Source organism: Notechis scutatus, chromosome 8 (assembly GCF_049901735.1).
Source record: "Notechis scutatus isolate UNSWTSFEM ecotype Mainland chromosome 8, rNotScu1.2, whole genome shotgun sequence".
Taxonomy (NCBI): Eukaryota; Metazoa; Chordata; class Lepidosauria; order Squamata; family Elapidae; genus Notechis; species Notechis scutatus.
In genome coordinates this window covers 12,185,732-12,212,001 of record NC_142016.1, presented here as the reverse complement: position 1 = coordinate 12,212,001, position 26,270 = coordinate 12,185,732, and the positions used below count along the sequence as shown (strand labels likewise).

General features: G+C 42.3%; 1 protein-coding gene across 6 annotated transcripts in view; it reads right to left on the bottom strand.

The window, feature by feature from the left end:
* SYTL1 (synaptotagmin like 1) overlaps positions 1–26,270 on the bottom strand; it is a 48,738-nt gene that overhangs the window by 22,011 nt on the left and 457 nt on the right. The window contains exons 2-4 of one of the 6 annotated variants that reach the window (XM_026676086.2): positions 5,078–5,464; positions 3,579–3,727; positions 2,392–2,560 (exon numbers count right to left, since the gene is read on the bottom strand). In XM_026676086.2, the coding sequence (XP_026531871.2) occupies positions 2,392–2,560; positions 3,579–3,727; positions 5,078–5,205 (446 nt within the window). In that variant the 5' untranslated portion in view covers positions 5,206–5,464. The remainder of the gene's footprint in view (positions 1–2,391; positions 2,561–3,578; positions 3,728–5,077; positions 5,465–26,270) is intronic. The other 5 variants (XM_087970686.1, XM_087970688.1, XM_026676088.2 and 2 more) reach the window with 5 other exon arrangements.

The window sequence follows — 26,270 nt, the reverse complement described above, 5'->3', positions numbered from 1 at the left end:
GGCTTGCTGGTCATGTGACTGGGTGGGCATGGCTTGCTGGTCACGTGACTGGGTGGGCATGGTTAGGTGACTGGCAAACCAAATACAAGTGGTCCTCACTTAATGGCAGGTTGCTTTGCAAGTGTTCTAATTTATGACTGGCCTCCCCAGAGCTACTTGACCTGTTTTGGAGTTTTGACAGCCATGCACACACATACACACCCACTCCCTTCTAACCCTGCTGGAGCAGGTCATTGGACTAGAATCGGCAAAGCATCTCTGATTAGATTCTAGTAGTGAATAGAATCTAATCAGAGATGCTTTGCTGATTCTTGTTCATTTGTTTTATGTCCGAGCGGAGCGGTGCACCAAATCAATGGGGTGAGCCTGAGAGAAGGAAAGAGAGAGAGAGAGAAGAAAGAGAGAGGTAAAGAGAGAGGGGGAAAAGAAAGAAGGAAGAAAAGGGAAAAGGGAAAGAAAGAAAAGGGACAAAGAAAGAGTGGGGGGGGGAGAGAGTGAGACAGAGAGAGCTGATGCATCAGATTGAAATGAGGTCTAGTTTAGAGGCCCTTTCCCACATTGAAACATCTTTGGCTTCTATTACAGTAATTACAGGTTTTGTGGACAAAACTTGGTCGAGACTATCAGGAAGCTCTCACATTTTGTTGAGGCTTAAACAGGATCCATTGGACCAGACCTCCACCCTAAAAAATTACTTTCCCCCCAAGTATTACAGTGCCAATTCTGAAGAAGGCAAAACCAAAATGTACTGGTAAATTACAAGAACACAGACAAACACACACACTCCCTTCTAAACCTGCTGGAGCAGGTGATTGGACTAGAATAGACATCTCATTATCTTTCTCCTCCCTCCCTCCTTCCCTCCTTCTTCATTTCTTTTTCTTTCTGTCCCTTCCTTCCATCTCCCCCTCTTTCTTTGTCTGTCCCATTTTCTTTCTGTCCCTTTTCTCTTTCTTTTCTTTCTCTCTCTTTCCCTCTCTCAGGTTCACCCCATTGACTGCTGCACGCTCCAGTGCAAGGGGCTTAATGGGATGAGCCTTTGGGGCCTCGCCTCGAATGCAGCTGCGGTGGGACGTTTGAAAAGGAGAGCAAAGCCACTCTGGCTTTCCTCCCCTTTTCAAACATCCCGCTGCCGCTGGCTCAAGCAGGCATGTCGGGAAAGCGGAGGAAAGCCAGAGTGGTTTTCTCCCTTTTCAAACATCCGCTGCCGCTGCGTTCAAGGCAGGCATGTCGGGAAAGCGGAGAAAATCCAGAAGGTACGTCGGAAAAGCAGAGGAAAGGCAAAGTGGCTTTGCTCCCCTTTTCAAACATCCTGCCGCCCTTGCATTTGAGGAGAGGCCCCGCAGGTTCACCCAATGGACTGCTGCACACACCAATGCAAGGGGCTCAGTGGGGTGACCTGCGGAGCCTCGCCTTGAACGCAGCAGCAGCGGGACATTTGAAAAGGAGAGCAAACCCACTCTGGCTTTCCTCCACTCCCGCCACCACTGTGTTCAAGGCAGGCACGTCTTGAAAGTGGAGGAGAGCTGGAGTGGCCTTGCAGAGTGTAACTCACCTAGATCAGATGGTGGTAGGAAGGCAGGGCGGGCAGGCTGGCTGGCTGGCTGGCTGGAGCTGGTAGCGATGGTGGGCAGGAAAATGGGAAACACCTGCACTACATAAGGAGTGACTAGGTGGGGCAGGTGGGAAATGCTGTCAGCGATTGTTGCGCATGCGCGCAATGTCATGCATGCGCAATAAGGACTGACAGCAGAAAATGGAGGAGGGGGCAGGGCCAGCCAGAGGCCCTTTTTGCCGGTTCTTCAACCTACTGGAATGGTAACAACAGTTCTTGCGAACTGGTAAAATCTCAACCCTGAATTGTGCCCTGCGTGGGGCCCACCTCCAGCGCCCCCCTGCTGCCTCTTTAGTGCCCCCCTAAGGCATCCCACTGCCCCCCCCAGGGGGCGGTACCGCCCAATTTGGGAACCACTGGTCTAGATTAAGCTCCGATTCTAGCCATGTAACCAAATCTTTGAGTTGGGCACGGGCTCAGAAGAAATACCTTGTTCTGAAATTGTTCAGACCATGTGTTCAACCAAGGAACTTAATTACCATGTCTGGGTTGACTTTTTTTTTTTTTTTTTGCTGACCAAACTTGTTTCAAGAGCCATTGCTACCACATTTTCTACCTCTAGCTCATTGCTTGAGCTTCTGTTGCAAGAATCTCCTATGTCATCACAAAAAATGTCTATATAGCTTTCTCAAATAACTCATCCTCCTTGATAATTTAGGAAATGTTTTCTGCTATAAGAATGAAGCTTTTGCTGTTTGGAACACTTTTTGAGAAGCTTGCATTTTCATAGCAAAAAAACACAACTTTCCTTCCACCTGAATATGAAAGCTGCTTACACATCCATAGTCTCCATCGACTTCTCATCCTCTGGCACATCCATGGCCTCCATCTTCTGATCCTCTGGCACATCCATGGCCTCCATTGTCTTCCCATCCTCTGGCACAGGTTCACTGATCACATCTACATTCTTCAGGCTGCTTTGTTGCTTGAGTCCCTGTTCACCTGCTTTGGTAGAGTGAAAGCAGTAACTTATCAAAGAGAGATCCAACCTAGAACTCATGAGAAATTCCCCAACAGTGAGAACAATTAATCAGTGGACTGATTTGCCTTCAAAAGTTGTGCATCATTCAGTCCTGGGGGTTTTTAAGAAGAGATTGGATACCCATTTGTCCAGAATGGTATAGGCTCTCCTGCTTGAGCAGGGGTTGGACTAGAAGATCTCCAAGATCCCTTCCAACTGTTATTTTGTATTCCGTATTCTCTTACTGCCTAGCTTTATGCATTATCATATAGTCAACATTAACCAAAGGCACTTTCCTTTTCAGAAACAATTCTCCATTGATCCAAAAGAATAAGAACTCCAAACTGAGGTTAACTGCCCCCATCACCTCATAAAAGGAAGATCAGACATAAAAAAAATAATCCATCCTCAGGTTCTGAGAAACCTGAGACAATCCTCTCCTTTAAAAACAACTTTAAAAGCTACATTTTACAATTGTGAGAGTTATTAAGCAATGGAACAGTCTGCTTTGCAAGGTTTTCAAGACTGGATGGGACAGCCATTTGTCCAGAATGGGATGAAGATTCCTGCACTGGGCAGGGACTTGGACCAGAACAGGTGTTTCCAAACTTGGCAACTTTATGACTTGTGGACTTCAAATCCCAGAAATCCACAGCCAACATGGTTGGCTGAAGAATTCTGCAAATTCAAGTCCACAAGTCTTAAAGTTGCCAAGTTTGGGGGCTCCTGAAGATTATATGATTATTTAAGGAGCAGTCTTCAGAAGTTAGTGAGCTCTCAAAAGACTGCTCCTCTTGTTTCCTTTTCCCTAATCTTGGAACCTAAGAATAAGAGGACAGTCAAATATCTATGGAGATTCTCAGTCATCCAGGTCATGGCTGGCTGAAAAAGCTTCTTGGATGAGAAGAGAAACATCTTCAAAGAAAAACCAGAAAGTCCAGCTGCCTCTTGAAAAAAAGCACTTTGGGGACAAGAGGACAGTCAAGCATCTTCTTCTCTTACCTTTGGGCTTCTTCTTCCGGCGGATGGAAGCTCGGACAATGTCTGCTCCAAAGAGATTGCACTGGTGCCGTTTGGAACGGACATCATGAAACCATTCGCCGGAAAAGATCTTCAGCCAGTTCGGGTCAGAGATGGACTTGCGCAGTTTGCTTGAGGGGGCAGAGAGAGAGAAAGAGAAACAGGTGAGTTGGAAAGCTTCCCTGGGCCAGAATCTCCTTTTTTTCTTCCTCCTCCTCATTATAGCTATTTAGAATCTAATTGTTTTGTCCAGCAAGCTTTCAAGCCAGCTGACAAAACACAGGTAGTTGGAAGTGAATCAAAACAATTAAAATTATTAATTCAATGTTTATATTTTTAACTATACAGATCATCCTTGATTTTTTTAACACAATTGACCTCACCCCATTCCTAAGAGGTCCGTAAGGGGCGTGCATAAGTGCACCATCGTGCCTACCGTCCCTGTCCTATTGTCCCCATTTATTCGTACTTATTTCCTGTATTCTTACTCATGTTTATACTTATACCTATTACCTTGTAAGTGATTGACAAATCAAATAAATAAAAATAAATAAAATAAATTGGGACTAGAACTTTGGTTGTTAATCAAGGCAGTTTTTAAGTGACTCATCCCTGATTTTTGTCACTGTTTATTACTACTAGAGTTAAGCAAATCGCTGTTAAGAGAATCACAGGGCCATTAAACCAATCCAGCTTTCCCCATTGATTCTGCTTGTGGGAAGCCACCCGGGAAAGCCACAAATGGCAATCATGCGATCCTGGGTCGCTGCAACCCTCATAAATATATGCTGGTTGCCAAGCTTCCAAATTTTGATCACGTGATCATGGGGGATGCCGCAACAGTTGTTAAGTGCAAATACTGGTTGTAAATCATTAAATGAAGGGTTGTAAATTGAGAACTATCTGTATATGCTGCCCAGAGCTGCTTTGGTGAGATGGGTGGCCCTATAACTTGAATCAAAATCAAATCAATAAATTATGTTCTGCATGACATCATTGTGGTTTCTAACAGATGCCAAATGCCTATAGAATTTTTTTAAAAAACAACAATGGGAATGGACACGAAAGTAGCATCTGTTAGTCTAAGCATCAGTGGCTCTGGGTTTCTTGCTAACATCTAGGGTGGGGGGTATGGCAAGGCAAAAAGGAAAGGAAGAATAATGGAATAGACACTCTCCTGAGCTGCTCCTTTAAGCACATGGGTAGGAAAATGCCCCACTCACATCTTTCCCTGCCCACTCCAGCATGGCTCGGCCAATACAAAAGGTGTACCAGGTCCCACATTTGGCCTGATGACCATAGATTGCTTATTTATGGCTTCCATGAATGAAACTATGGAAGACGTCTTGGAGAGAAGACCCCCACACACATACAATTAGAAAAAAGAAAAAGAAAAAGAAATAGAGATCATTCTGATCTGGCCAATTTAAGAAAGCATCCAAAACCTATTGAGACACAACGACCACAGAACAGGTTCTCACTTGATACGTCCTTCCTCGGACATCTGGAGCTGCAAATCCCTCTGCAAAACTTCCACAATTGCATTCTGCTCCTCCTCGGTCAGGAAGTTGAGGTCCAGTAGGGCCTCGATGCCAGCGTCTTGATCCATGGCAAATACTTGGTAAGAATGTCTCAAGTCAACACCATGCAGTTCTAATCCCACCAGCGTTTGCTAAACATGAGTTTCCTCCTGCCGATACATCCTCAGTGTCGAACTGGAAGGTCCAAACAGCAGACAAATGTTATTGTTCTCCTTGTTGCCATAGGTACAGGAACAATTCTGAAGAAGGAAGCACCTGGCTCTAACCGATGAGGCAGGGAGGATGACTCTCCATCATTCAGGTTGCCTTCAGAGAAGATGCACCGTACTGGGAGAAAAATAAAGGAAAGGGTTAGTTTTTTTTAAGCTAAAAGGGTCCATGGCCCACTCAAATTGATACACATGTAGATAGCTTTTCTTTAAAAGAGAGGGGGCGGGTTTCAAAGAAACTATGTTTATGGGAAGATGGTTGTGTATAATAATGTCCTTCTCTCCAAATTGTTATATGAATGTGGGAGCTGAATTTGTCAAGAAAAATATCAATGAATGCACCAAGAAGGTGATACTTAGGAAGCAGGCGTGATAAACACACGGAGGGAGAAGGTTAAAATAAATTGGCACTGAATAAATGTAGATTGAATCCAAACATGAGAGACTAGTTTGAAAGGATTACATTATTACTGATTGTCTATTGTAATATCAATATATTATAGCTGTCCGTCTGCGAGCGAGATCTTGGGAGCAATCACTTAAGTATGAGCCAGCAGTGTGCTGCACCTGCCAAAAAAAGCCAACGCAGTCCTAGGGATAACATCAAGGTTACGTGAAGTGTTATTACCACTTTAATGATGCCTTGGTAAGGCCACACTTGGAATACTGCATCCAGTTTTGGTCGCAGTGATATGAAAAAAGATGTTGAGACTCTAGAACAGGGGTGTCAAACTCAAGGCCCAGGGGCCAGATCCAGCCTGCTGGGTGCTTAGATCAGGCCCACGGAGCTGCCCTGGAAACAGCGAAGGACTGGCCCATGGTGCCTCTGCCAGCGAAAACGGAGTTACATAAAGCTACATTTTTGCTGGCAGAGGGTTGCAGGAGGCCATTGCAGACGAAAACAGAGCATGCGAGGGCTGTGGGCGGCCCTCCTGTCCTCTGTTTTCGCTGGCAGAGGGTTGCAGGAAGCCATTGAGGCCAAAAACGGGGCTTGGGAGCCTGTTTTTGCCGGCAGAGTGTTTGGGTCACCACAGGCACCACCAACACGAGCGATGTCAAGCTGGCCCCGCCCACCCTGGCCCCCTGAGGTCAAACACAACTCTGACGAATGGCTGTGAAATCGAGTTTGGCACCCCTGCTCTCGAAAGAGTGTAGAGAAGGACAACAAATATGATTAGATGATAAAGACAATAAATATATGAAAAATGTTTGGAGGAATTGGGTAAGCCTAGTTTGATGAACAGAAGGACTAGCGGTGACATGTTGGAAGTGTTCCGACATCTAAGGACACATTTTCTGATGGTTAGAACAATTAATCAGCGGAATGATATGCCACCAGAAGTTGTGGGTGCTCTAACACTGGAGGTTTTTTTTTTTTCTGTGTTGAACACAGAATTAGAAAAACAAACCGAAGCAACGCAAGAAAGTAATTATAACAGTACAGTAATATAACGGCACCCAAGTATAATCTAACCTAAGCCATACAACAATAATCATAATAAGAAACATTACATTGATGGGCTCATCCTGGCTTGAAGGAACAAACCAGTTCTTCAAGGATTTATGAAACGCCAGTGGGGTCATTGGCAAGCCAATACAGTGGTATCTTGGCACTCAAAGTTAATTGGTTCTGGGAGACACGGTGAGTACCAAACAAATTTTCCCCAAAAGGAATAATGTGGTGAGTCACAAGGCAGCTGACATAGACAAGTTCCGGCTTGTGCACCAAGGAAGCAATGGGTACCAGGACAAAATGTTCACAACAAAATGCATTGAGTACTAAATTCGACAAGTTTCTAAGCAGTTGTGTACCAAGCTACTGCCAGAGTGTATCAAGGGATATGATGTTCCATAGAGCAGAACATGCAAAAGAGAAGGCATGCTTTCTAGGGCCCAGCAGATGGCACTGTTTAATAGGATGGAGTGGGCAAATTATGGCAGCTTTACCAACTGTGGTCTTCAACTCCCATGAATGCTCGTTCAGGAATTCTGGGACTTGAAGTCCACAGGCGGTGGTGCGATTCAACCAGTGTAACAACCCGTTCGATGAGCACACGCAAACACAGCCTTTAGAAAAGACCATTTACTGTAACTGTAACTTACCTTCTGCTGCAGTTCCAGTGAGTAAAACAGCTGATGTGCGGCAAATCGCTCTGCCGCAAGAATCAGCTGTGCTCAAAAAACAAGGAAATAAAGCACAGGAAAAAAGCAGGGGTGGATGGGCGGGGCCAAATGATCACTAGAACTACCGGTTCACCCGAACCGGTTTGAACCGGTAGAATCCCACCCCTGATCACAGGTCGTATAAGGTTGCCCATCCCTGAGTTATGACTTGGAGCACACTCAACTTGCAAAATTTGGAACAAGAAGGAATATTGGGAGAAAGCGGTGTGGTCTTACAGAGAGAATCCATGAGGATCCAATTGCAAAAGGAATCTGTGAAAGAAGAGTGAATGGGTCAAGTGTAGGGAGAAGATCAAGAGAGCCCTTGATGGATGGAGCTAGGGTTGCCTATTCTTCCAGCAGCTGTAAGGCAAGGCTGTCCCTCCCTTTGTATTTATTCTTCTTTTATAACAAACACTCAACATACTGTGACTTACAGAGTATGGCCAACAGGGAGAAGGTTTGAGGAAAGCTTTTGTTTGTTTTGGAATCCATAAGGTTGTATTTCTATAACAAGATACTTATTGTGATTCAGTCAATCTCAACACTTCCCTGAGCATGTCAAGGTCTTTCTCTTCTTACTCAAGCTTCCTGTTTTGCTCCTTGTCTGTGTAGCTCCCGCTATCTACATTCACCCTTAAAAGGCAGGAATAATTGTGAAGTACTAATGCCCAGTTCCATCATAACATTTAAAAAAAAAAATCCATTACAATCAATGGCTGTTTACTGCACAATTGTATTTTATTCATTTTTAATTCTCTGTTCGTGTTTGTAAAGACTTTTCTGTCGTTATGGAGAATTGCAGTAAAGTCTGTGGCAAATCCCCTTTCAAAAGAGTGATTACTCGAGAAGAGAAGAGAAATAAAACTTGAATAACTTGGCAGCCCCTTAAAAGGTTCTTTCATGCACGCTTCAAAAGAATGAATGAAAGTTTTGAAAACTGTTTGTTTTGATGACCAACGGACTTCCTACTCTACTTGCTAAAACACTTTGGCATGGAATTACAAAACCCTGGCAAAGTTTGCAAAGAAGTAAAGATACCTCTTAGAATCAAAAGATGCAAAAAATACAGAATTAAAGCACTTTTTTTAAAAAGAATGCAGAATGCAACTTTTGCATTCTTGCTATGTGGACTCCTCTCCTTGTCAACTGTTTTTCAGAACCACCTATAAATTTCTTAGTGGGCTTCCTGTAGATGATGAAAGAGACTTTGAGCAACCTGTGCTTGTGTCACAATAATCCAGAGGAAGCCTCTTCCACAAACAGGAGTCACAGTTCCCGGGCCACCCAGACCGAGAGAACCACTTCTGAAAGCTAGCCAGTTTGGTCTAGTGGTGAAGGCACCAGGCTAGAAAGTAAGAGATGATGAGTTCAAGTCCTGCCTTAACCATGAAAGCCAGCTGGGTGACTTTGAACCAGTCACCCTCTCTCAGCTCAATTGACCTCACAAGGTTGTTGTTGTGGGGAAATAGGAGGAGACCAGAGTGTTGGATATGTTCACCACCTTGTCTGTAGCGATTCTCAGTCATCCAGGTTGTGGTTGTCTCAAAGGTGCTTTTTCAGGAGACAACTGGACTTTCTTGTTTTTATTTTTGAAGACATTTCGCCTCTCATACAAAAAGCTTCTTCAGCTCTGACTGGATGGTGGGGAATGGAAGTATTTATATTCCTTGCAGACAGCTGGAAATTTGCATCCTTTCCAGAGGAAAAGAATTGCATACTACAGGAACCAGGAGCGCTACTCAGGTGACCCTGAGGACACAGATAAGTGCTTCAAGGGCCCTCTGAAAGGATACAAATTTCCAGCTTCTCTGCAAGGAATATAAACACTCATTTGTTAGAGAAAGTGATAGTCCTCAGTTTACACCCATTCATATAGCAACTGTTCAAGGTTCCAGCAGCATTGAAAAGGTGGCTTACAACCATTCCTTTCACTTATGGCTGTCCCAGCAGTCATAAATATATGCCAGTTGCCAAGCATCTGAAATGTGATCATGTGACCATGGGAATGTTGCAACAGTCATATGAGCCGTTGTGGTGCAGTGGTCAGAGTACAGTACTGCAGGGTACTTCTGTTGACTGCCGGTTGACTGCAATTTGGCAATTCGAATCTCACCAGGCTCAAGGTTGACTCAACCTTCCATCCTTCCTAGGTCAGTAAAATGAGGACTCAGATTGTTTGAGGGCAAGATGCTGACTGTAAACCTCTTAGAGAGAGGCTTGTAAACCACTGTGAAGCAGTATATAAGTCTAAGTGCTATTGCTAAGTGCTAAGTGTGAAAAAATGGCTGTAAGTCATTTTTTTGGTGCCGCTTTGACTTTAAACCAGGGCTCTCCAACCTTGGCAACTTTAAGACTTGTGGACTTCAACTCCCAGAATTCCTCAGCCAGCAAAAGACCCCTGCTTCAAATGGTCACTAAACAAATGATTGTAAACTGAGGGCTGTTTAGGGCAAAGGGGTGTGATGAAGATACTTCAATGGTTTATATACACTACTTTATTTGTAATTTTTTTAAAAAAGAAAAAGGAATTGGGCCTGTAATCAAGCTGTTCAAGACTCCAGAATGAAAATAGGAGGAATTCCAAACAGATTTACACTCATACACATTATTGAGTAAATACTGTCTGGCAATCAAGGTTGCATCCAATACCACAGCATATCACAAGCAGCCATTACACTCTTTTATACGGCTGTGTTTAAAAACAAACAAACAAGGAAACTTCACCATTCAACAAACTCAAAAATAAGGTTCAAATAAGCAGCTTAGATGCCCATAGACCACGTTTTGCTGCAACAAAGTAGGACAGGTATAGGAACAGGAGCAGGAAGGCAACGTCTCTCCATGGAGTAGGGGGAAAGCTTTGGTGAAGAACGGTGTCAACCTTCTGCACTCAAACCCAGGAAAAAAAGAAAGAAAAGAAAAAACTGGGGAGGGCTATGCAAAGAAAACTGGTTTGTCAACTCTCAGGAAGCCATGTGGTTTGCCCAAATGTATCCACAGCAACTTGTGTGTCCAGATTCAAGGTCTTATCTGCTGGGGGGAAGAGATTCTAGAAGGCAGGTAAATCTCAACCAAGCTGTTGATTCTGAACTCCCCAAAGTTCCGTTCGCATAACCCATGGCATCACAAAAGTGAGCAGCCACAATTTAACCCACAGGTTTATGAAGTTTAGTCCATGTGAATCAAGTTGACACGGTTAATTATGACTAAGTACAGCACAGCCAAATTGTGGATGGACATCTGGCCGAAAACATTGTGCTTCATTTACTGCTTAGTTATTACACTGAAGACTCTTGACTCTTCTTGACTCTTGACGAATGTATCTTTTCTTTTATGTACACTGAGAGCATTTCCAACAAGGCAAATTCCTTGTGTGTCCAGTCACACTTGGCCAGTAAAGAATTCTATTCTATTCTATTCTATTCTATTCTATTCTATTCTATTCTATTCTATTCTATTCTATTCTATTCCATTCCATTCTATTCCATTCCATTCCATATTTTCTATTCTATTCTATTCCATTCCATTCCATTCCATTCTATTCTATTCTATTCTATTCTATTCTATTCTATTCTATTCTATTCTATTCCATTCCATATTTTCTATTCCATTCCATTCCATTCCATTCCATTCCATTCCATTCCATTCCATTCTATTCTATTCTATTCCATCCCACATTTTCTATTCTATTCTATTCCATTCCATTCCATTCCATTCCATTCCATTCCATTCCATTCCATATATTCTATTCTATTCTATTCTATTCTATTCTATTCTATTCTATTCCATTCCATTCCATCTATTCCATTCTATTCCATTCCATTCCATTCCATATATTCTATTCTATTCTATTCTATTCTATTCTATTCTATTCTATTCTATTCTATTCTATTCTATTCTATTCCATTCCATTCCACTCCACTCCACTCCACTCCACTCTCCACTCCATTCTATCCTACTCTATCCTACTCTATCTTACTCTATTCTATGACAAATCAGCCATCAATAGACACATAGATATTAATAACATCTTTAGACTAGGCAAGAGAAACTATCACCCAGCCCAAAAAGGAACAAAAAGACCCAAGCATCCCTCCACTGGCAATCAGCACCTAGTCCTAGATCAACATAGATTAACTCCAAGGTTAACATCAGACCAACCATCAAGTAAACAATACCTCCAATCAAGAAACTGCCAAACGAAGCCAACAGCAAACAGACCAACAAAAGAACCTCTAAGACCAACCCCACCAACATTGTCAGAAAAAGCCGCTGGAATATAAACTGAGAGCAAACCCCACTCTTTGCTAGCACTGATGATGTTACCTAGTTTGGGTAGTGAAAACATCTGCAGGAAAACAAGCAAGCTGAGAGAGCATCAAGAACCTCTCATTACTTTCTTACAGACCTCACCTGCACCATAATCATAAGACGTGCCTTAAGAAAACTGGTGATAATGCTGGTCTATATCGGAGTCATCAAGGTAAAGCTTTGAACATTGAATTTAAACGTTTCCCCTGCCCAGTTGGGACCGACTTAAGAGAGCATCTCCGATTCTCAGGTGAGGGTGAGCCTGTGTTGTCTGGGAGACACTTCTGTCATCATGTGGCCAGCATGAAAGTACTGAATGCCCTTCCCACTGAAGCAGTACCTATTTATCTGCTTGCATTTGCTTGCTTTCCAACTGCTAGGTAAGCAGGAGCTGGGCCAAGTAATGGGAGCTCACCCCTTCATACAGTGCATGGGTCTTGAACTCAGCCTGTTGATTTTCCAGCTGATAAGCCTAGCATCTTACCATGCCACCCCTGAACATTATTGTTGAACTGAAGTTCACAGGTCTTAAAGTTGCCAAGGCTGGGCACTCCTGGTCTAGACTGAGGAATTGAGCAACATTTCCCCAAAAGGCAACAGCAAACCACTTTTGTACTGTTACCAAAAAAGGCGACATGGCCGCATTCATAAATTTACAAAGAATCTAAGGCAACTTAATGGAGACTTGATTTTAGTCTCAGATCACAAGGTATTAATGATTTAGAGATGCTACGTTCACTTGGGATCAACAACGATCACGCAAGAACCAAAGAAATATATCTCAATTTATTTCTCGTACTTCAATTAAAAAATAAGCATTCTCTAAATGCAGTGAAATCTGTAGGGTGCAATTATGTGTAACACGAGCAGTGTGAATGGGGTAATGCCATTCTCACCTTTAAGAAGCAAATGCGCTCAGCAGAGAAGTTAAAGCCAAAGTAAAAACTCATTTCTTAATGATGTGCTGATAAATTTTCTAATAGAGATTTAATATATGAGAGGACTGCAACACCTCCTAGAATTTGGAATTAGTATGGCTGTTGGCTAGGAATTGGGGAGGGGTCTTGGGCTACTATTTCTGCAGGGTACCAAGTTTATGGCTGGCAAATAAACTGAATTTTATCCGGAAAAGTCTTCGTCAACCTGGGATCTTACAAATCCCTTGTCAAATACAAGTTACTTCATCACTTCTAGAGAAGAGCAATCCTATAAGAGTGACGGTTCCAGAATCTGAAAGATGGCATGTTTAAAAATGTAATTCTGGGGAACATGTTACATAAGCATAAGCGCACCAACGTGCCTACCGTCCCTGTCCTATTGTTCCTTTTATTTTTTCTTATATGTATCCATGTATTCATAACGTATGTTTTTACTTATACCTATTATCTTGTAAGCAATTGACAAACCAAATAAAATAAATAAAATAAAAATAAAGTTTCCCCCACTTGCCGGCCAGTTCATATAAATTTTACAGTCAGCAATGCAGTTGCGTAGCCTTTTGCAACTTAGATTAGGAAAGACGCAAATACTTGGCCAATCGGTGGAGGAAGACTACCGCCGAAGAAACGGCTAGAAAGAAGCCATCTGCTTCACAGCCCTGAACTGCTTTAAAAGCCATTTCACAGGGCAGCGAGATTCTTCTCACTCCCTCGCAACCACAACTGCTGAAGTGTTCAGATACGATCCAAGCTGCTGGGGAATTCTGAGATGGGGTCCCAGGAAGCTCCTGCTCACCCTACACCTCTGTAGGTTGTCAAGATGACAACCATAACTGTACCTTTTGGATAGGCATCACAATGTGCATCATAGGAGTGGGTTTTGATAGCATGGTGGCACAGTGGTTCAAATGCAGTACTGCAGGCTAGTTCAGCAGTTCGCCAGTTCAATATACACTGGCTCAAGATTGATTCAGCTTTCCATCCATCCGAGGTGGGTAAAACGAGGATCCAGACTGTTGGGGGCAATAGGCTGACTCTGAAAACTACTTTGAGAGGGCTGTAAAGCACTGTGAAGTGGTATATAAGTGCTATTGCTGTTCACTTAAGACAGGGCTCCCCAAACTTGGCAACTTTAAGACTTGTGGACTTCAATTCCCAGAATTCTATGCTGGCTGGAGAATTCTGGGAGTTGAAGTCCACAAGTCTTAAAGATGCCAAGCTTGGAAACCTCTGACTTAAGAACTGCAGCAATTCACTTAAGAGCTGTGGTGGCGCAGTGGTTAAAATGCAGTATTGCAGGTTAACCCTGCCAACTGCAAGCAGTTCGATCCTGACTGGCTCAAGGTTGACTCAGCCTTCCACCCTTCCGAGGTCAGTAAATGTAGACCCAGATTGTTGGGGGCAATAGGTTGACTCTTTAAACCTCTTAGAGAGGGCTATAAAGAACTACGAAGCGGTATATAAGCCCCATTCTATAACCTTTCTTGCCATCATTAAGTCAATTGCTGCAGTTGTTAAGATAGCAACACAGTTAAGTGAATCTGACTTTGCTTGCAAAGTAACACAGTTGTGAAGTGAATCCGACTTTCCTTGTCAGGTCACAAAAGGGGATCACATGATCCCACAAACACTGCAACCGTCATAAATAGGAGCCAGTTGCCAGAGCATATGAATTTTGATCATGACCAATGGGAATACTATAATGATTGCTAAGTGTGAAATTCAGATGCTTGGCAACTGGCTCATATTTATGGTGATCGTCTTTATGTCCCAGGTGTCATGGGATCACCTGTGGCAACCTTCTGAAGACAGATTCCCCATTGACTTTGTCGGTCAGAAATGTAGCCAGAGGTGATCCCATGACACCTGGGACATAGGACAATCGCCATAAATATAAGCCAGTTGCCAAGCATCTGAATTTTGATCACATGACTATGGGGATGCAATGGTTGTGTGAAAAATGTCAGAAATGTTCTTACTGGGAATTATTAATGAGAAATACAGTAAAGGAACAATATATTTATGATACATATAATAACAGCTGCCGAGATTGGTGTATGCCCAAAACTGGAAGAATGAAGATACCCCTACAGAAAGTGAAATAATAAGGAAAATATTAGTCTGTGAAGAGATGGACAGACTAACTTTAGAAATCAAAGATGAGGATGAGACAGAGTATTATGAAGTCTGGAGTAAAATGTTATCAATGGCTAGAGTCAAGGAAAAAGAAAGAAAGGGTTGACGCATTATAGCAGGGGTCCCCAAACTTGGCAACTTTAAGACTTGTGGACTTCAACTCCCAGAATTCCTCAGCCAGCTGGGAGTTGCAGTCCACAAGTCTTAAAGTTGCCACGTTTGGGGACCCCTGTTTTATAGGAATGAAAGGTAAAGTTTTGTAAACTAAAGAGAATGGAATATAATGGACAAATACAGTATGACATGATACAAATGCATGAGTATAAAGGACATAAAGAGAAAAAAAGAGATGGATAAAAAGCCAGGTTGTAAATATGTATAGAATTGTATATAAATGTATATATAAGAGCCTCTGTGGCGTAATGATTAGAGTGCAGTACTGCAAGTACTTCTGCAGCCCAGCTGCCTACAATTTGGCAGATCGAATCCCACCAGGCTCAAGGTTGACTCAGCCTTCAATCCTTCTGAGGTGGGTAAAATGTGGACCCAAATTGTTGGGGGCAATATGCTGACTCTGTAAACCACTTAGAGAGGGCTATAAAGCACTATAAAGCGGTATATAAGTCTAAGTACTATTGCTATTGCTATATAAATGTAAACAGAAATAATATGCAACTAGCACTATGCTTAATAACATAAGAGAAAGAGGAAAATTAACTGTTATATGTATTTCTATATTACACCTTGTATGGCCAAAATGATGGCCAAGAAAGTCGCACTGTGTTCAATTGTTTTTAATGTTTATTAAATAAAAAAAATATTAAAAAGTCACTAAATGAATGGTTGTAAGTCAAGGACTACCTGCATGAAGCAGATGTTAAGAGTGGGACTCTAAATGGCAAACCACATAGCTTCCCCCAAAAGGAAACAGGTAACCCTTTAAAAAAATAGAGGCTGTCCCACCACAAAGCCTCACAATCATCCCACAAAAATGCCATACCAAACAAAAACAAAGTAAGTGCATACCAATAAGAAAAACAGCTAACTCCTATATATATATATATATGAGGAGGTTATCAGTCTTCTACCTACATAAATTCCCCTCTCCCACAAAAATATTAAGCCACAGCCAACCTTCAAAAACCCACAAGGCAAAACACACACCTCATAATGAACAGAAAACAACCTGTTGCACATCGACAACTGAAAAGAGTTATTTTTCTGTGGTTGAGGTAATAATATGACTGCTATCTGTTCAACAGCAGGCAAGAGAGGGAGGGAGGATTCTGGTGAAGAAAATAATACTTTGCTTGATTGTCTGCCATAGCAATTCCACTTTGCCGACCACACTTTAATATTCCAGGCCAGGGCAGGGGTCTCCAACCTTGGCAACTTTAAGCCTGGTGGACTTCAACTCCCAGAATTCCCCAGCCAACAAAGGCCAGGTTGTCTTTAAGTGTGGTTCCTAAGATTCTTGGGAGGTCTGTGAAATCAAAATTATTTGTCAGCCTATGTTGAAAAAGCATACATATTAAAACTTCTTGGTTCGGGTTTCAGTAGAGCTTTCCATCATAATCTGTGTAGTTTTGATCTTTTAATCTTTTAATTGTTTTTTTTTACTTCCCTTATAACTTTGTAAGCTGACCAGAATCAACTTATAAGGGAGGTGTGCGGCATAGAAATTTAATAAATAAATAAATCAACAAATAAATAAAAAATAAAATATAAAATAAATAAAACCATTCATGAGAAGAGGCAGTGGCAGCGAATGCATCAAATTTAATGTTTAATCTATATATATAAAAGCGAAATACCACTTATGCATCATGCTCACTAAGAAAGGATTTTTTGAAATGACTATCAGAGCATTAGTATTTCGTTATATTATTAACACGCTCTGATGCTAAGGAGTTCTAACTCCGCCTCCCCATCTGAAAAGAAATCTGTTCCAAATGCAAAACACAAGCAGAGGAGTTTCAGTTTTAGTTTCACAGCACCAAGCGGCTTTACTACAGAACAGTTGAGCTAAGCTATACCCAGGCTCCTTGCTGTCTCTTTCTTGCTCACACAGCAAATACTGTTTCAGTTTCCAAACAACCCTCAACTCTCTCACACACTGACCAGGCCGCTAGCCAGATGAGTACTGATCAGTGGTGGGATTAAAAAAATTACTTTCAGTTCTGCGGGCGAGGCTAGGTGGGAATGGCTAGGTGGGTGTGGTCATGTGATTGGGTGGGCGTGGCCTTTTTTTGCAGCACCACCCCCACCCTCCATTTTTTGCCTTCCTGGGCCTCAGGGAAGCCTCCTGGGCAAAGCAGTAAGAAGTGATTGTTGGGAGGTTAAAAAAAAAAACCTTAAGGAGTGACCGAGCGAGCATTGGGCAGGCCGACTGGGTTGGGGGCGTGGCCAGCCAGAAGTTACTACTGGTTCGGTGACCCATGCCAAATCCTTGCTACCGGTTTGCGTGAACCGGTGCAAACCAGCTGAATACCACCACTGGTACTGATGGATGCTGATAGGCAGAGGCAGAATTCCCCCCTTATTTTCTTCCCCCAAAACTAAGCCCCACCACATAGTTTCATAGTGAAGCACGGGTATCGAGCTAGTTTTTAATATGGTAAATATTGATCAATATAATGTTCTTTTGGGGGGTCCCATAATTTTTAAAAGAGGAAAGGGGTCTTGAGAGAGGAAAAGACACACTGATGTAAATAAATGCAACCATTATGCTGCATCTCAGTTTTTTTCAGTCTTTTCTCATTTGACATAAGCCGACCACCACCCCAATCTATCTGCCAATTTTTTCCATTACCAAGGGCTGCAAAATTGCATAGCAGTTAATACACTGATTTTGCTGGAGGGAATAGAGTGGAAACATCTGATGTTGGTATGCGTAAATAAAATAAATTCATTCGTTCGGCATTCCTACTATGCTGCTTCCTGCCCATTCAATGTGTTGCTAATAATTTGGCAGATTGTACCAGATTTCAGCTGCTAGGGAAAGGGGTCCAGGAGATCTCCCCCAAAAGAGAAAGGGGCTGGAAGCCAGAAATGCCCCAGAAATTGATAACTCAAGTCAACTGATTTACTTTCCAAATTTATTACTATATGAGTCGTTCCGAGAAAAAGTTCAGAGAAGAGCAATTAAGAAGATCAAAGGCCTGGAGATTCAAACATATGAAGAACGGCTGCAGGATTTGGGTTTGGCTAGTTTAGAGAAAAGAAGAATTAGGGGTGATGTGATAGTAGTATTCCAGTAACTTGAGGGGCTGCCACAAAGAAGAGGGCGTCAAATTATTGTCCAAAGCACCGGAGGGCAGGACAAGAAACAATGGTTGGAAACTAATCAAGGAGAGAAGCAACCTGGGATTAAGGAGAAACTTCCTAATAGTGAGGACAATTAACCAGTGGAACAGCTTGCCTTAAGAAATCATGGGCGCTCCATCACTGGCGGTTTTGAAGAAGAGACTAGACAGCCACTTATCTGAAATAGTATAGGTTCTCCTGCTTGAGTAGAGGACTGGACTAGAAAACGTTCAAGCTCTATTCTTGAAGACCTCCAAACTCTCCTCTACTCTCCTCTCCTCTACTCTTCTTTCTGCAAAGTCGTACAGTTTGCCAGACTTTATTTTGACCAAGCTTGGAAATTTCTCAGTGGATCAAGGAAGGAATCAAGTGTTTGCCCCTTTAAATGAGCACAGAAATTGGCTTATGCGATGTAAGGGCATTCCTGCAAAGAAACCTCTGAATAAATGATTAAGTTATGGGAAGTGAGATTCCAACCGAACAAGAAAAAAAAAATCAACATATCAGACCAGTTTGGCAGAAGAAGCAATGACAGAAGGAGATAGCGAGCATCTGTTCCAGAAGATGTACATGCACAAGCTGGACAGCCATCTGCAAGGAAAGCTTCAATTTGGATTCTTGCCCTCAGCACTGGGGTTGTTCTCAGTGGGCTTCCAAGATAGGCCTCTTGCTTTGCAAACACTTATTACAAGGAGGGCTACTAATTGTGGTCTGTGAAAAAAATTAAAAGGTGTTCCTCTTCCTTGCATGTTTTGAAATGGAGAGAAAGCAAAGAACAAGGTGATGTATAGTATCAAACACCAGCAGTTTACTGTATGTCTGCAGCATGTAGTTCCCTTACAAAAGAGGCACAGGTTGTTCCTGACTTATGACCAGTCATTTAAACAACCGAAGTCACAACAGCCTCAGGAAAAATGCTTTATGAACCTTTATTCGCATTTACAACCCAATGCTCATGGGATCGGTTGGTTTTATTATTGGGCTGGGTTGACATTTTGTATTTTGTGAATGGTTCGGTTGAGATCGGCGTATGTGGGACTGATTGGGGTAGATTATAGGGGTGACACTGAAATATAATTTTATCATATTGTATTTATCCATATATTAAATCATTGTATTTTATTCCAATCTCATTTTAAATTGTATATTTATTCCAATCTCATTTTAAATTGTATATTTATTCCAATTTCATTTAAAATTGTATTTTATTCCATTTTAAATTGTTTTTATTGGATTTTAGTAATAATTTGTGTTTGGAAATCTGCACTTTGATATGGCCCATATGGCTAATCCATAAAATAAACTAACTATATTTTGCATCTACTTAATTATGTAATCTTTTTGCTTTATGTTCTTTGTAGCTTTTTTTCCTGCTGTATACCACCCATTCAAATAGTTTGAGTTGTATGTATGTAAGTATGTATGTATTAAAAAAAATGAATAAAATGTCATTGTATTCAGAAGTTTTTAAACCTTGCCTTCAACCAAAATAGCAAAATGGATCTGTCCACTAGACCAGGGGTCTCCAACCTTGGCAACTTTAAGACTTGTGGACTTCAACTCCTAGAAAAGTTGCTAAGGTTGAACACCTCTGCACTAGACTAAACCACTGATCTGCGATCAAATGTCCAAAACAGGACATGGGTGGCTATGCAATAAATGAATTGAATAAATAAAACATGAACTCTGCTGCAAACTAGAAGCTTAAGGCCTAGTACAGACAGTGTTTCGGCTCTTTGAACTGTGCTATGCACCATGCAGAACAGCCAGTTTTGTCCCTTTCTTCTTCCTGTGGTTTTTTGGCAAGTAAGCCCAGAGTCTCTATTCTGCCCTAATAGAAAACAGCAAAATACTTATTTAAAGCATTGGTATCCTATGACTCCCCTACTTTTATTTCCACAACAGCTATGCTGCAAGGTAGGCTGAGTAGAGAGAGAGAGAAATCTGAAAGGGGCTGTCTGGCTCAAAGTCATCATTACAGCTTTGGGGAGACAAAGACTGTTTACCTAATTCAAGTCCATCACCTTAACCCAGTGTTTCTCAATCTTAGTAACTGAGCATACATTCATCGGTTTTGGAACATCTGTTGATCATCATCTTCGATATAAGACAGTGTTTCTCAACCTTGGGAGATTTAAGCTGTGTGGACTTCAATTCTCCATCCAGCATATTCAAATACAACCAATTTGACCATTTCTTCTTCCTGTGGTTTGTTGGTGAGTAAGCCCAATTTCTTTATTCTAGCATACAGGATAGCAGGAAGTATGTCTGACTGAGGAATTGTGGGAGTTGAAGTCTAACAGCTTAAAGCATCCAAGGTTGAGAAATATTGTACTGACATAGGGTCCTATATTGTCCAAAACTTTATGCACTCAGTCCTCCCCCAAACACTTATTCAAGGATTTCTTATACAAGGGCTACTGAGCACAACTTGCAAACAGCCAAATAATGCATCTTGGAGAACAGCAACAAAAATGTGTGCTAAGCATCAGGGAAACAACTACGAAGCTGCAGAGCAAGGTTTTTATTCTCAGCTATCCTATGGCCTCCTATATTTATCAGAGCAAAAATAAGAACACATTCTATATTTGTATCAGCCCCATCTTCACGCCTTTACTTCCTCTGTGCATATTTATTATCAACAGGTTTTTTGCTAAAATCTGCAAGCTCTTTGCAACTCCTGGCATGTGTTAGTTTACCTTGGCTTCCAAAGCTGGCTTATCACAGTTCAAGAAAAACTTCGGGAAATGCAAGCATAAATAGATAAAAAGCACTGTAAAAAACTAACTTAACTTTTTAAAAAGCCTGCTCAGCCACAACATAATAATCACATGGCTTCAAAGCAATAGGAGCCAACGTTTACTTTAGCATATTTTAGTTTTCATACCCTTGTATTAGTACAGGTAGTCCTCAACTTACAATCACAATTGAGCCCAAAATTTCTTTTGTTAAGTGAGGCATTTGTTATTGAGTTTTGCCCCATTTTATGACCTGTCTTGCGACAGCTGTTAAGTGACTAACTGCAGTTAATAAGTGAGTAAGCTGGTCGTTAAGTGAAACTGGCTTCCCCCATTGACTCTGTTTGTGAGGTGGACACAAAAGGGGATCACATGACCTTGGGGCACAGCGACAGTCATAAATGTGAACTAGTTGCTAAGCATCTCAATTTTGACCATGGGGATGCTGCAAAGGTTATAACTGTAAATGGTCATAAGTCACATTTTTCAGTGTGGTTGTAACTTCAAATGGTCACTAAATGAACTTTGGATTCTTGCCCTCAGCACTGGGGTTGGTCTCAGTGGGCCTCCAAGGACTACCTGTACGTTAATTTCCATTGCTAAGTGTGTGCTATGTGTGTTTTGCCCCTTTTCAATAACTGGGACCTTTCTTGCCACGGTTATTAAGTGAATCACTGTAGTTTTTAAATTGGTAACACAGCTGTTAAGTGTTAGGCATCCAGAAATTGTCCATGGTAATCAATTACTCCGAGACAAGTATAATCTCCAATTGATTTATTAGGAACAGCTCTGGTACATCTACGGCAATTTCCAAAACTGAAACTCATTCCCAGCGTGTCTCCCAAATTCCGCCCTATCTCCTCCCACTTACTATACTTCATAAATCACGAGAACCAATTAACTGCAGCTGGAATTTTTTAATGTGACATACTAAATAACCTTGGCTGTTCAACTCCCTCAGACACACACACACACCCCTTGCATTGCATTTTTCACATTCTTGTGGCAGCTGAACTCAGAGCTGACATTAAGTGAATTTGGCTTCCCCATTGACTTTGCTAGTCAGGAGGTCACAAAATGTGACGATGTGACCCTGAGGCACTGCAATCGTCCTAAATGCATGCCATTTGCCAAACGTCCAAATTTTGATCACGTGACCGTATGAAAAATGGGCATGTCACTTTTTTCAATGCCCTTGTAACGATCGGTCCCTAAGTGAGCTGTTGAGGGTGGAAGACTATCTTCATTGACTAATGTAATGGTAGTACTAAACACCAACTCTGAGCAACACAACCAGGAAATGCTATTGAGCACTTCTTCTTCTCTCTGGTTTTTCCTAAGGCTTCTGGATGGTCACTAGGAGAAGGGGTGGGCCCTGAAACAAGGACAGTCCTGTCCCTTGAGGATGAAGGAATTGTTTAAAACAGGGATCCCCAACCTTTTTGACGCCCGCCGATCAGCTGGCGCCGCGACATCAACTGGGCACACGCCATCTTTTTGACGAAAAAGTGCTTCCGGTGACCTCACCGGAGCACTGTTTCGTCAAAAAGATGGCGGCATCCTTCCGGTGAGCTTTTTCGGGTAGAAATGGCTTTCTACCCGGAAAAGCTCACCGAGCAGCAGCCGCCATCTTTTGATGAAAAGTGCTTCCGGTGAGCTTTCTACCCGGAAAAGCTCACCGGAAGCACTTTTTACCAAAAAGATGGCGGCGCCCAGCAACCAGCGGCCCGGTAAGAGTTGTTCCGCGGACCGGTATCGGTCCGCGGACCGGCAGTTGGGGACCCCTGGTTTAAAACCTTCTGTCTTATGGCCACAGAGACCATTTCCCTAATCAGACCAATAGGCTCTTGCAGCCCTCTGCAGGAGGCTGTTGTGGCCAAAAATGGAGTCCAGATGGGCCACATGCAGCCTCTCCGAGCTCCATTTTTGCTGGCAGAGGGCTGCAGGAAACCATCGCAGCTGAAAACGGAACCTGGGAGGCCGTACTCCATTTTCACTGGCAGAGGCACCATGGGCCGGTCCTTCGCTGTTTCCAGGGCTGTACCACGAGCACCCAACGGCACTGATCCGGCCCGCGGGCCTTGAGTTTGACATCCCTGAGTTATAGCTTATCTTTTTCTGCAAGAGACTTCTACATTACTGTCAAAGCAAGGTAAGATGCTACCGAACACCCACATCCTGTTTAGATAAAGTTAAGGCTTTCATGCACACATCTCACCTCGCCTCACCTCACCATATATCTACACAAAAAGTGCTGATAGTGTGCTTCTTCCCTTGTGCTGATTGTGGTCCCACTGGGACTCCACAAAGCAACCATGACCGAAGGTGTGGGTGGTATGGAAAGACATAAATAGTTGGTACCAAAAGTACTAAGAAAACAAAACAAAACAAAACAAAACAAAACAATGGTAGGGAAGAAACGATGAAAAATGTGTAAAGGTCCTGGTGAAACACTGCAAGTTCCTCCTTGGATATTTACAAGCTTCACCTGTTGGAACACAGACACTCCCTTTCTAAACAAAGGATACTATGCTAAAGGGGTTTTGTGTGCACACGCCATGCAACTGAGAGCCTGCTGTTAAATTGAATGACCGCCTTCTTCAAAACATGCATTAAATGGGCTTAAAACTTTCAGTAGCTTCATAGAAAGGGGGTGACTTTAAGTAGAAAAATGATATAAAGGGCACCTTTATTTTGGGTATCTAGTTTGCTTTGGAGGTTTTGCTCAACTAAGATGAAAGCACTTTTTTAAAAAAAAGATTCTTCACAAAAAATGAGAGCTGCACAAGATCCAACTTTCAGCTGAAGATAAAACAATACAACCATCTGAACAGAATTGCTAAATTCCTAAAAACTTCAGACTAAAGAAAAGCAATGATGAAGAAATAAAAATGTTTATGATTAGCTGACCAGCTCCTATAATGGTCTTGTACTTTTTCTTAACATCTGATTCTGGAGTAAAACTGACACTATTGTTAAAATAGTTTTTTTAGGTGGGCAAAGTGATGTGATGCTTCAAAAGAAGTAAAGTCATTTTTATCTTCTGATGCTTTTTTTTTAGTTTACTTTATTGTCATTACACCTCGTACAACGAAATTAAATGCCATCTTCAGTGTACATTATGACTATAAAAATTAAACACAAACACACATCCTTCACATTCTGTACACTGAATTGAAAGCCCCTGATATTTCATTAATATTGCACTATACAGTAGAATTCAAAAGAGTTACTGCCCCAGGATAGAAGCTGCTTTTCAGCCTATTTGTCCTTGTTTTTATTACCCTGTACCGTCTGCCAGATGGTAATAGTTCAAAAAAAGGGTGCCCAGGATGAGATGGATCTTTAAGAATGTTTTGAACTTTCTTAAGGCAGAGGGAGCTATAAAGCTCTTCCAAAGAGGGGAGAGGGCAATTCAGGGTGGTTGTACCAATTTGTGTTCCCCAAAAGTTGTCCCAATTTGTGTTCTCCTCCAGAGAGGTTTAGGAGACGCCTCCTTTTTGAAGACGCCCCCAGTTTGAAAATGACCTTTCCCTGTGGATCAGACCATCTCCCCTGTTCTTCAACCTTTGGTACCAGGAAACCACCCAATGTTCTGCACTCTTGCATTTGAGACATAGCATCCACCGCCTCTTTCCTTTCCAATACCTTTCTACTAAGCTATGTAGCTATGTTGATGACCATGTTTAAAATTATTATTTAGCCTGCTTTGATAGGTATGCATGTGTTTATTAGACGTTTATCCCACCTTTATTACTTTATAGGTTACTCAAACCAGCAAACTTACTAAATATTTCTTCCTCCTACTATTTTTCCCACAACAACCACCCTATGAGGTGGATTGGACTGAGAGTCACTGGCTCAAAGTCACCCAGCTGGCTTTTGTGCCTAAGACAGAACTAGAATTTCAGTCTCCAGCTAGCTAGTCCAGCAACTTAAGCACTATACCAAGCTGGTTTTACATCTTACCTTCCTTTTTAAATGGCTTGTAGCTCACACTCAAGAATACATTTACCTTTTTTTTTTCCTGAACCTGTCAGAAGAGCCTTGGGGTAGTAGAAAAGGCACAAATGTTTTAAACAAAATGCAAATTCTGAGTGCAAGTAAAAGTTCCCTTTAAGCAACACATGCAGGTATTTTGTTCCTCCTCCCCCTCTGGGGCTTACCACATTTTGAAGTAACACAGCAAATAAAAAAGGAAGTTCTAGTATGCAAAGCCTCAAATTATTTAGCTCCAAGTCCTGTGTTGCAAAAGGGTTGCTGAGCCTTTAAGTTTCTCCAGAAAGAAAACAGGAAAGAAACAGAAACAGGAGGAAGTGCTTGTGCCAAAGACAGAAGTACTGCCGTTCTACCTTTACTCAAAAATAAGCAGCGTCCTGCAGAGTTTGGCTGCAACAGGTAGACATTCAGAAGTACCAAACCAAAGGGGAACAGAGAGGCAGCCTCCTGTTTGATGTCTGCCAGTTAAGAACATCACTGGGTAACCAGCAAGGAGGAACCCAGCAAGAAAAGGGATTGCAGCCACCCTGTTGCCTATCTTTGCTTCTTTCCCTAGGGGTAAGTTTTATGGAAAGGTTTTACACCATTAAAGATAAACAAGGGGGAAAAACATATAACAGAAAAGTAGAAAAAGTGCTAGAAACCTAAAAATTAAAATGGAAAGGTAAAACAGCAGTTTCTGAGCTTCTTCATCGCCTTACAAACATTTACTTCTCTTTGGATTTTAAGGGGACCAACATTGGGAGCCTAGCATATAACCTGTGGCCAGTGTGCTTTTAGTAGGCCACTCAGGTGCTGGAGAAGAAAAGGATTAAGGCAGAGGTCCCCAAACTTGGCAACTTGTGGACTTTAACTCCCAGAATTCCTCAGCCAGCATAGGTGGCTGAGCATAGGTGGCTAAGGAATTCTAGGAGTTGAAGTCCACAAGTCTTAAAGTTGCCAAGTTTGGGGACCCCTGCAATCTATTCAGAGGGTGACCCCTGCAGAAGATACGAGAGCCCAGACCCCAGCAAGCTCCAGAAAAGCTGCCAGCGGCCTTTCGGGCTGGGTTTTCCCAGCTCAGCCTTGTGACTGACAAGCGTTGCACAAGTCCAGCCAAGTTCAAGAAACCCCAGGCTTAGCGGTGTTGTCTGAACACGCCTCACCGGCACAGCTCCTCCAACAAGCGCGCACACATAACCCGCAGACGTGCACACACCCAGGTTCCCCTTCTCGCCCGGTGGCCCAATGCCCAACCAGGTGTGCGCACAATGGAACAAGGATAAGGCGCCAGCCAGCCACCCTTCTTTTGCCCTTCTTCAACGGCTTCCTCTTTGGCTCGCTTTCCGCG